Here is a 12,716-nt window from a genome sequence, read left to right on the forward strand (position 1 = left end):
CGGTGCTTTAAAGACGCCACGTGATTGAACAGGCTGGCGTGATCATAGAACGACAAGCTTGCCTCTGATTGGTTTAATGCAGTCGTGATTATTGTTGCGACGTCTCATTGGTGAAATTAGTAGCGCGATTCTTGGCAATAGCATCGCTAGCAAAAAATAAATAAATAATCTAATATGTAGAATAAAGCGGAAAAATGTAACGAGACTTGTGTAGCCCAAAGTAGCGGAGTAAGGGTATGCTTTTTTTCTTCATAAATGTACTCAAGTAAAAGTAAAAAGTATGGCTTAGTAAAACTACTCTTAGAAATACATTTTTCTCAAAAATTTACTAAAGTAAATGTAACTCGTTACAAAAATAGTAGCCAAAATTTCACTCAAGTAAGAGTAGCGTTACTTCAAAATAATATTAATCAAGTAAAAGTAGTCATCCAAAAAATGTACTAAGTACAAGTAAAAAAAAAAGTATCCAGTGAAAAGAATACTCAAATGATGAGTAACATTGTGAGTAACTGCTTCTGATGTTTGATTCTGATGTTCGATTGTTTTTTTTTAACAATGGTATTTTTAAAAAAATATTTTTTTTATGAAATGTTGTTATAATTACACTGTACAATAATCCATTACATAACCACATTGAGCCAAAGAAATACCAAAAAAAAAAAAAAAAAAAAAGAAATCATTGAATTCCGGCGAGAGAAAAAAAAAAAAAACACACAAATGAAGCATTACTCGTCCAAAGAGCATGAGGGCCCTCTAGTAGAGAAAATAGTTCCTAGTTTGAATAGTTCCTTCATAGTTACTATTATGAAATTAAAAGGATTATATCTTCGGTTTTCCATGGTCAATCGGTGCCAAATAAAACCGGAGAGAGATTTAAATTCACGCTTTCGATTCATGCTGAGGGCAGCGCTCTCTATGTCAACTTTTTCATTTTTACAGTGATTTGAAGACACCACTTGATTGAACAGGCAGGCGTGATCATAAAACGGTAAGCTTGTGCATGATTGGTTTAATGGAGTCATGTGATTATTGTTGCGACGTCTTATTGGTGAACTTAGTCGAGCTACTCTTGGCATCGCTGGCAAAAAAAAAAAAAAAAATCTTACCTGTAGAATAAAGGAAAAATGTAACGACTCTTGTGTAGCCCAAAGTAGCAGAGTCAGAGTAAGTTTTTTTTCATAACAGATCTACTCAAGTAAAAGTAAAAAGTATGGCTTAGTAAAACTACTCTTAGAAGTACATTTTTCTCAGAACGTTAATGATTTGAACGAGTACATGTAACGCGTTACTACCCACCTCTGGCGACAACAGGTGTAGCTGCATATAATATACTTGCACTATTGACTTGGATGTTAACAAGAAAATATTGTGAATATAGTTTTGTGTATACTGTACATGTAGAAGCTTGTTTAACACATAATTTATCATTTTATTCTTCTTGTCTGCATTTCAACTTAACTTGTAAAGCACTGTATCTTTTGAGGTGGTGTTAAAACAACTTTATTATATCCTAATGCCTTTTTGTGAACAAATATAGTCTTTCAATAGTAAAGTAATTCCTGTTATCATTATTTTCCCGCAATTCTGAAGAAAAAATGGCAGTTTTCGAATTTCTAGTTTTTGATAGTGACTCGTAATTTTTTTCAAGTAAGAAAAAATTAAAATTTCTGTTGCCTTAAATGGCAAAATTGTTGTTTTCATAGCAAAATATGACATTTACAGATGACATTCTCATTGACTATGGTAAGCCTTTTAGCGAACAGCTGTAATGTGTCCTAATATGACATTGAATTAATAATCATTCATCAGATTTTTGTGTGTGTGTGTGTGTGAAAAATTTGATTATTTAGTCTATTGTTTTGTTGTTGTTGTTGTTTTTTTTTAGACCAAATTACACATTTTGAATTTGAGGGATTATCTGCTCATTTGTGATGTCACTCATAAAGTGTTTCATTGGACAAATATGGCATTTAAATAAAAACGTTCCTCTTTGAGTAAATATATAGAATTGTATTTGCAACATAGACACTTTTAAGACTAATCATGATGTTTTGCAAATACAGTGTTTGAATGGAAAACTGTAGAGAGGTAAAATGCAAATTTGCGCTAAAATACAACATTTAGTGTTCAACTGTTGCACAAATGTTGTCCATTTGTAACCAAATACACATTGTTAATATCTAATACACAAGCTGTACCTTGATAACAATTCTGACTTTTTTTTTCTTCTGACTTTTGATTGACACTTTTAAGCAAGGTACAAATTCAACAACATACACAATTACTCGTTTCATATTTAGGTGACAGGAAGCAGTCAGAATATTCAAAGCATCTCCCCATGTGATGCAAGATGACAACATTGTGTGCCAACTTTGGACTGGTTCCTCTTGTTATGTCATAGCCGTGCTGCACGCGGCTTGTCACTCATTTTTCAAAAGCGACTGTTGCCTTCAGCGTTGGTTTTATTAGCAACATAAATGTATTCATGGGGAGAATATCATGTTTTTCTGGTCAAATTCTGCCTCAGGATATACATTTTAATTTGTTTAATGACAACACTAGTATCAAATGAGCCTTTTGCATTGAAACACAATAGTAGTGTAATTAATATTATAACAACCCCAAAAGCAACACTAGTTGTACTTTTTAAAGCTGAAAAATTATGTATATTGTTCTTTATAAAGGTGTGAAGTGATAAATAAAATGTCAAGGGTTTAACAGTAGTTTGCTTCAATTCAATTCTGAACATTGTGCAGCTTTTTTGATAGCAGTAAAGCGTGTTTGTAGGAAAATAAGTTTTGTCAACTTTTGCACATTTGTAAGCAAATAGTGTGTTTCAATGACAGAATCAATATTTTCATGGCTTCTAATGTGACCTCTTATAGCTTCATTGAACCTTTTGTGCACAAATCACACAGTGCCTTATAGTATGAGTTCATTTTGTCTGGCTGGCCTTAAGCAACAAATAATTGACCACGAATGGTGGGGCAATACATGTAGACAGATGAAGTAACTTCCACAAGTATCTTTGGTTTATCCAAAAACTAATCTTACTGCAGCTTGGGACGTGTACTGCCCCCCAAAAGGATTTGTCATACACATTTTTAAGTGAGGAGTGTAAATTCACAGTTCCCCAGTCAAATATGTCCGATTTGTTGGTATTAAAGCAACTTCAGGCTAGATAATACACTTTTGTGTCAAAACGTTTTTGTAATCGACTGTTGTACATTTTGAGCAAGTCTACAACTGAACACAAACAGTGGAGCAACATATGCAGACAGATGACACAACAACATTTACAAGCAAATTTCATTAATCCTAAAGCTAATCTTTCTGCGGCTGAAGATGTGATTGTCTCCTTGTTTGTGTCTCTATTATACTGCCCACCAATGTTCCTTCTAAGATGCACGCGTGCGCAATAGCACACTGCTTGCACATACTATGCACACAAGAAAATCTATGCAGCACACAAAAGAAAATTAAACAAACGTATTGTAGCGTCACTAGGACTGATGTCGGCCCCGCAGGCGTAATGATGTGTCAGCGCGACACTCCTATTGGTATGTTAGACACGGCAACACGACGCTCCTATTTGTGCGTTCAGTATGGCAACACAACGCTCCTATCGGTGGGTTACTACACCACGAATGTATATAGTTATTAGGTGCATGCTGTGGGTGGTGGGTGGGTGCAAGGAAAAATAATGCTGATTTACTGAAGCAACATTCAGCTGCCAGTTTTTGCAAGTTACTGTAATTTTTTTACTATAAGCTGCTACTTTTTCTCCTCATTTTGAATCCTGTGGCTTACAGTCCAGACGTCCAGTGCGGCCTATTCATTGATTTATTTGGGTTAAAAGTAGGGCTGTCAAATTTATCGCGTTAACGGGGGGTAATCAATTTTTAAAAATTAATTACGTTAAAATATTTGACGCAATTAACGCATGCACGGAATGACCAGTTCATGCGTTGCCTCAAACAGTTTACAATGACGCTTAACACATTGAGAGCGAAACGGCAGAGAAATGCGAGTGGACACAGGCTTCCATTGGACTGTGCCTTTTATTGCCTTAAGCTTTGGCAGCCACTACTAATAGTCATGGTTGGACACCTTCCCATCGTGCATTTGGGCGGGGCAAGAGACGATCTTTTTTTTTAACAAGCATTATTGAACACAACGCAGAACATATTGTATGCCGTTTGCAGCCACCACTGACAGTCATGGTTGCCCAACTTCCCATCATGCATTTGGGCAGGGCAGGAGACAATCTTTTTCGTAATACGCCCAATTGAACACAACGCAGAACATACTGTATACCGTTTGCAGCCACCACTGACAGTCATGGTTGCCCAACTTGCCATCATGCATTTCGGCAGAGCAGGAGACGTTCTTTTTCTTAACACGCCTAATTGAACATAACGCAGAACTAGGGCTGGGCGATATGGCCTTAAACATGTATCACGATAAATTGAGCAGATTTATCTCGATAACGATAAATGACGATAAATTCGCCCAAGCGGACTGTTATATAATTTGAAAATCTGAATCAATGCATGAAATACAGATTAACTATTTCTTGTTGATTTATTTACCAGCATTCAATTTGATATACTGTATTTAACAATTGTACATGCAGTCTAAACATTAAGTTTATAAAAATGTATTGTAAGCAATAAGAATTCAAGTATGAACATTTATAACAGCGTGTATGACTTGAACAATGTACATTGTCAAAATCAATATGCCTGTGCAAACATGTCATTGTAACACAAATGACTTGCAGCTTGAACAGTACACTTCAAAAAGACAACTTATTGTTAATGGCTGCTGTGACATAATTATTAAATACAAGTGTACACTTTATGGTTTAAGGTCCCCCCCCCCCCCCCCCAGTGCATTTTTTAATAAATGCACGCACAATAAAAATAGCCGGGGCCATTTCTCGGTCATTATAAGTTTCGCCGTTGGATTGTACTTTATGCTGAATGCTTTACCATCACAAAAGCTATCAGAGGAATCACACACAGACAGATACAAAATAACGCCACATAGTAATTGCTAGATGCAGTCCGTGCCCAATCCACTCATTAAGGTCAGCCGTTTCGACAAGGTTAGAGCCGCTATCCGACTCCATAACGTTCATTTGTAGCGTTAGCCTGGCTACCAGTAGAAAGCACTGAAAGCACCATCTCCGGAAATCGTGAGAACAAAGGAGGACAGCGGGTGAAAGCCCGTCTGGATGCCACCAAGAGTCTACTAAATGTCGGTTGAAAGTTTGGTGAACCTCCCTTAAGCCACACTCTATCACGTTTTGCTTGTAGCGTTAGCTGCTAGCGTTAGCTTACCGGGCTTTTGTTTGATTGGCTTCCTGATGATCACGTGACTCACTACGTAAGCACATTCACTGCTTTCTTAAAGGGGAATGAACATAGACGAACAACACAGAATCAAAGCGGGAGGAAAAGACTATATTTTCTTGTTTTATTAATTTACCGAATTTACCGACATGGTCAAAATTACGTCGGTCATCGTTAAGAATTTCGGTGACGGTAAATTTTCGGTTTACCGCCCTGCTCTACGCAGAACATACTGTATACCGTTTGCGGCCACCACTGACAGTCATGGTTGAACAACTTCCCATCATGTCATACAAGTCTTTGAAGAATGTTAATAATGTTAATGCCATCTTGAGGATGATAAACCAATACAGTACATATGTATAGTATGTTGAATGTTTATGTCAGTCTTGTGTCTTATCTTTCCATTCCAACAATAATTTACAGAAAAATATGGCATATTTTAGAGATGGTTTGAATTGCGATTAATTAGGATTAATTAATTTTTAAGATGTGATCAACTCGATTGAAAATTTAAATCGTTTGGCGGGCTTAGTTAATAGGTAATACCTTATTTGACAGCATCATCATCAGACTGCTATAAGACCGCTATAATTATGACACGACAGTATCATGGGCATTAATGAATGCTTATGACAGAGTGTCATCCGGCAAATTATGTCACCATCTCCATTTATGTGAAGACCTTTTACATCCATTCAAATTTGAGATAACTTGCCAGATGACACAAAATGACATCTCTCATAACCATTCATTAAAGCTCATGGCTCATGATCTTCATAATTATGATGATCTTATGACAGTCTTATGGCACCACTGTCAAATGTGTTACCAAAATATCATATCTAGCAATTAATGAAACAACTGGAACAGTAACGGAAGAAATAATTAGCGCAGAAAATGTATTTTGATTGTTCCTTACATCTGTAGTGCTGCAATGCATGCTTGGAGGCATGTTGGACGACAATGGTGTTGACTGCAGAGGTTGGCTGTCTCCCCCAAGGGAGCAGTGATGGCCAAATGAGGCTTCTTGAAGCAATGAAGCTTTGCAACCAATTGGTTCAAAGCTTCATGGTGGTTCATTTGGTCTTATGACAGTCTTACGATGCCGTTGTTAAATATGTTGTGTTCCCGGTTAATATCTTTTGGTGTAAAATCCCATAATACAGTGAGGACAGCTGGGGTTTATAGTCCAGTGCGGCTTATCTATGAAGAAATGCTGTTTTCGTGTCAAATTTGGTGGGTGTCGGCTTGTATAATAGTAAGGTGTGCCTTTTAGTCCGAAAATTATGGTAATTAGACCAACAAAATTGTTTTCTCTACCACTTTGCAACGTAACTCAATGAGCAAAAGGTGTGTAGCCAATGATACGATTCAGTTCACTTACTAACGCTACACAGCCAATCATAGCAGTAACAGTGTTGCGTAAATGTGGCCTGCCTAGACGTGCAGGTTAGCTAGCTAACAACAGTGCTGTCGAGTTAAGAGACGCAAATGCTAACACCTTATCATGGTGAAAGGAACGGGCAGCGATACTACACTTATCAAGCCAAATTAAAAAAGAAATGCAGTTCTTTTAAGATGGAATGGCTGTCGGAGTATGTGCAAATAGAAGAACAAGCAGTGAAACTGAGTGAGATTTTTTTTTTTTTTTCCTTTTTAAATTGAACCTCTCCTGTATAGCTGCTTGGACACAAAGAGTAGGAATCTTGATGAGGAATCTTTAATGTGGGAGTTAGATATACTGTACTCTGATTGTGGTTGTTCATTATGCTATATTTATTAACTCACCCATACCACAGCTGGACTTTACCCAGGTCAAAGCAGGACTTTTCCTATGGTTAAAGCACGACTCTCACATACAGTGGGGAGAACAAGTATTTGATACACTGCCAATGGGTTTTAGTGTATCAAATACTTGTTCTCCCCACTGTATAAGACACATCTCATAAACAACGAGATTTTTTTCTCAGTTGGGCCAAATTAATTATAATAAAAGTAAAGTAATGAAAATTGCTGCTGTGAAATCATTCTTTTAATCAGGGGCGTCACTCGGTTTTAAGTACAAGGGGGGGCTTAGCTCCTAGGAGATGTACAACATGTAAGTGAACGTAGAGTACAAGCACAAAACTTCACAAACAGCTAACAAAAACTGATAATTTAGTCATTATTATTATTATTATTATTGTTGTTGTTTCAGTTTTTTTTTTTTAATACAGAACAACAACAGGAAAAAAATCGCTACAATCGCAAGTTACTTGGTAGATGGAAGCATCAAAGAATGCCGTCTGTTTTTAAGGGTGGCAAATCAGTCTATAACTCTCATACAGAAACATATATGCAAACATTATACGAGGGGCATTCAAAGAGTAATGCACTCAAGTGCATTGCTTGTACAGGATTTTACCAATCTTGTTTATATTTGGCACAAACATGATAGGACACACCTTTTTGTGATTGTTATATGTGTTTTCTTATTTTCAGATTTTTAAAGCTTAAATTAGCTTCCAAAATGACTGCCCCTCTTGAAGCTCGTCAGAAACAAAGAGCTGTAACTGAATTGAAAATGCAGAGGGAGAAATCCCTCTGAGGATTCACAACGGGCTTAAAATGTCTACAAGGATGATACCATAGACTATATGTAGTACTGTAAGAAGATGGGAACAGTGATGTAAAAACAGTACTGAAGACCATGAAGGAGATCAATGGAATGGCGTCACCCAAATTCACCAAGGACCAAAAAGTTCAAGGCCCAAAAGTCAGCTGGCAAAATTATGGCTACCGTTTTTTGGGATTCTCAAGGTGTAATCCTTGTGGATTCTTGCCGAAGGGGGAAACCATTAACTATGAGGTATACATTGAGACTCTTAGGAAGCTCAAAGCAAGAATTCAACGTGTTCGGCCCAACTTGGGCATGGCAAATGTGCTCCTCCAGCATGACAATGCACGTCCTCACACAAGCATCAGGACCATGGAGGTCATCACTTCATTTGGATGGACTGTGATACCACATCCGCCATATTCTCCTGATTTGGCGTCAGACTACCACCTCTTTGGTCCAATGAAAGAAGGACTCCGGGGCAACCGATAGGGCAATGACGATGGAGTGAAAACTGCTGTCAAGAATTGGCTTAGAGATCAACTGGCTGAGTTCTACAACACTGCTATACATGCCCTTGTTCATAGGTGGACTGTAGCTCTTGAGAGAGGTGGAGACTATGTGGAGGAGTAAAAATGTAATCCTCACACTTGTACCTTTATTTTAATGGATAATACATGTTGCTATTATAATTCGTTTGTACATAATAAAGCTAGGTTCATTACTTTTTGAATACCCCTCGTACATACATACATACATATATATGTGTGGGGGTGTATGTATGCTATATGTAATCATCATCTTGGCTTTCTCCACTTTGTAATCATCACTCTCCTACTCACCTTTCCAGTAGAGGTCTCTCGCCTCTCACCCTCTTTGCTTCTCTGCTCTGACTCCTACAGGTCAATAAACATGGTGGAGTGATCATTATTAGTTTATTATTATTATTATGACTATCCACTAATGATAATCATACGTGAATGAGCTACTCATCTAGGCGTAAAGTGAAAAACACAGCTGATGCTCCAGAAGGAAGTCACCCCAAAGATAGTGGTAAAATGAGTGCACACTCAACTCTACTAGGACCTTCACAATGCATTTCAGACTAACTAGCTAGCAGCAGCAGCAACTAAGTAGGAGCGTTATTTTAGAGCTGGGATGTTACTTTTGACCGCAAAACAACAAAGGTCTGTAGTCTGCAAGCCAGGTTTTTATTTGTCAAACACGAAGCATTTGGTTTATTAATTACATGGGACTTTATGCTGTTAGCTGGAGGCTGGAGCTAACTAACTGTTACTGTGTGTAGTGATAAATACTCACTTTCTCGAAAGACCTTATGTCCATCTTTTATCCGTCTATTCATGCTCTGCCTAACGGGCCTAACGACGCCACTGCTTTGAATAAGCCATGTAATTTGTTATGATCCAAGGTTTTGAACAGGTGTGACACTGGTGTGTGGCCCCAGCATACCCATCTGATGTTGCTCATATTGGTCCTCAGTGTGCTCAGGGAGCTTGTGTGTCTGCTCCGACACGTTCAAAATTTGAGGGAACATTGTTACTAGACATGTGCCGGTTACCGGTTTCAGGGTTTACCGTGGTGTGAAAACGTCGCGGTTTCAAAACCACTAAAATTTTCCGTCATACCTTAGTACGGTATTCGCTATTTTTCATGTGCCAAAATGCAGCCGAAGTGGCTTGGTGCGGCACCGCTCACCCCTTCCCGTTTGTTGCCGTGAGTGTCACTAAACAGCCAGCAAACCCAAAAACAAATCCTCCAAACACAAGGCGTACTTTTCTTCAATTTATTGAGCTCTCAAATCGTGGTGAAATATACAAATAAATACATTTAAAACGCTGTACAATTGTATTTTTCCACGTGTGATTAGGTTCAACAGGATAGCAGTAGCTCCATTAAAAAGTTCGCCAAAAACAAAACACACATTTTCCTTTCAAATTCAATATACAAACTAACTAAAACTTACAAAGACGAATGTTAGCCTAGGCTAAATTGGGAGAGCAGCTTCTTTGATGTCTCACAGCCGCTGAGTGAGAGAAAAGCTTGAATGCAGGGGGGAAAGAAAAAGGATCGCGTCAAAGATCGCTAATTGAGAGAGGTCTCACTCCTCACTTTTTTTTTTACTTAAAAAAAATTTTTTTTTAAATTTTTTTAGATGAAACCTTTCCTCAACAATATTTACATTTTAACTAATTTATAAAACTAACTTATGCATTTTTAACTAACTTATTAACTTATGAATTCTTTGTTCTTTTTAACACAAAGGCATGGCATCATGTAGACTAGAGTTGACACAGTGGCTGAAAATGGCGAAACTTCACTTGAGCTTCCCCCCTCAAAAAAAAAGTCATACAGTATATATTTTTAATTTTATTTAGAAGTGTTTTTACTTTTTATAGCAATTATTTTGTTCTTACTCTAATATTGAGCAACTTGAGCTGTGGCTGTGGGTATAGTCTAGGTTCTATTTATTTTAATTTTATATAATATTTGTTATTTTTTGTTAATTTATTTATTTTCACATTATATTCATGTTCCAATTTGCAAATATGTTTTGAAAAAATCCTGTTCAATGGATTTTTTTGTTTTGTTTTTAAACCCATACATCTCAACATTTTGGAGCTATAATTGCAATACCGTGATACTGTGAAACCGCGGTATTTTTGCTCACGGTTATCGTACCGTGAAAATCTCATACCGGCACATGCCTAATTGTTACTCACCTAAAAAGGATGCCAGTGTTTTGAGTTTCCGCTTTCTGGTCAAATGTGTCAGATTTGTTGTCAAATTATGAACTTTTTGTGTCATAAACCAACTTTTGCTGTCGTCCGTTGCATTTTTTGAGCAAGTCTACAGTTTTGCTCCACATTGTGCACAAGAACAGGAACGTTCCCAAATGTCTAAGTTGCAAGCATTAGATGAAGAATTATGATTGAAATTGTTGTGACAAGTCAAGTCTAGTGATTGATTGCGTCCCAATACTTAAATCCGCTCTCCGCAGACGACTTTTCGCAGCCACTTTCCATCTTTAGTGCTTCAAGCTCAATTCCTCTTTTTCCTTCTCCTTCATTGCGGCCGCTTCTCCTTTCCTTCCAGCCGCCGCACTTCCCCTCGCAGTCTCTATACTTCTATACGCGCTCACAAATGGAAGTTGGCTTCCTGCTGGTATTTCCTGTGGCTTGAGTGAAGATGAACATAAAAACTGATCACATGTTTGATTTAGTCTTTTTCTTTTGTGTGTAGAAGATGAAGACCCTGGCTCAGAGAAGACAATCTGCTCCCTCACTGGTCATCAGCAAAGCATTGACCAGATCCAGGAGCACATCTAGGTATGCGCACACACACCGTCACACCCTACGCCCCCTTTCATGAAAGCTGGCAGCCATGCAACAGGCTGTGTGCAGACACGGCCAATTAAAGGTTCTCCCAGTGCGTTTGGCCTTGCTTATTGGAAGGAAGCGGAAGGGATTTGTGCATATGTGCCATGAAACACGCTCGTAACGCATAAACATATCAATCAACCCCCTGCGGAACCAACAATGGGTCACATGACTCATTCGATCAGAATTTTGTCAGAATCAGCACAAGCCTAAAAAACATCTGTTCGGCCTTAACTCATTTGCTCCCCAAAACGTATAAATACGTTCTATTTTTAATTGCTTCAGTGTCCCAAAAACGTATTTATACCTCTTTTGCGTTTTTTTTTTTTTTTTTTTGACAAGAGGCATCTATAGGTTCCGATCTATCTAAAATATAATGCACAAAGCTCAAAACCCATTTTAAAGCAATAAAACTGGCCACTGGAGGTGAGTAGCGCATTTGGTAACAACTCATCTCGGGCCAAGAAGGGAAGTGAAGAAAAATCGTCAGGAAACGGAAGTTGGAGGGCTCTTGTGAAGACGCGGGAGAATTTGAGAAAAATGTGGAGAACAACAAAGGCTAACGACACTGGAGGAGTGTTTTGAAAAAACGAAACCATCGTCAAAGAAGGATTAAAAAAAAATCTATCTTGATGAGACAGACGGTGACGTCAACAACAGTGTCAGGTTCCACACGCGTTCTGCGGAGCTTACGTTGCGTTACTCCTTAGCCCGAGGTTGAAACCAACGATGAAGATGATGAAAAAAGTGAGACCGATCTTGATCCGGACTCATCAGATTAGCCACGGGAGCAACCGAGAGCCTTCCTCATTGTTTGTGCGCAAATAGTTCAACAGTTCAATAGTTTAGTTATGTTTAAATAAATTGTTACTTTGCCATCAAAAGCTATATTTGTCTTGCTGTTTATCTTATTTTGTAAAAGGAAAACATTATTCAGATGTTTGGCATGTAACTAAAGCAAAACATAGCTGTGTTTAAGTCAAAGTTATGTTTGAAATGTATGCTTTCACAAAAAGCTCAATTTCTCCGTTTTTTTCATCAGAAATTGGAAAATTGCTCAAACTAAGCTATTTTCTAATGCTGATTTCTAAAGAATGGAAAAAAGGTATGAACTTTTTTTCTGCTGAAAGAAGAGAGTCTAATCTTTCTTTTGGTGGGTTCCATGTTTATATAGCAATAGAACAGAACTTTCTGTGGGCCTTGCAAACAAAATCAGTCAAAATCAAGTAAAACGGCCAGGAGCGGAGGGCCTTGCTCCGGTGAAAAAGGCTTGGAGTGAATGAGTTAAAGATACACTTTGTCGAAAGTCATATGATTATTTAACTCAGGGGTGTCAAACTCATATTTGTTAGGGTTACGGAG

The 12,716-nt window shown here is 37.9% G+C and overlaps 1 protein-coding gene across 9 annotated transcripts in view; it reads left to right on the plus strand.

Annotated features, from left to right (window-relative positions):
* Window positions 1–12,716, plus strand: part of LOC130926637 (rho GTPase-activating protein 20) — a 164,643-nt gene that overhangs the window by 120,805 nt on the left and 31,122 nt on the right. For all 9 annotated transcript variants that reach the window (XM_057851646.1, XM_057851648.1, XM_057851649.1 and 6 more), the window contains one exon: window positions 11,218–11,303. In XM_057851646.1, coding sequence (XP_057707629.1) covers window positions 11,218–11,303 — 86 coding nt within the window. The remainder of the gene's footprint in view (window positions 1–11,217; window positions 11,304–12,716) is intronic.

The sequence above is a fragment of the Corythoichthys intestinalis genome, chromosome 12 (genome assembly GCF_030265065.1).
Source record: "Corythoichthys intestinalis isolate RoL2023-P3 chromosome 12, ASM3026506v1, whole genome shotgun sequence".
Classification (NCBI taxonomy): Eukaryota; Metazoa; Chordata; class Actinopteri; order Syngnathiformes; family Syngnathidae; genus Corythoichthys; species Corythoichthys intestinalis.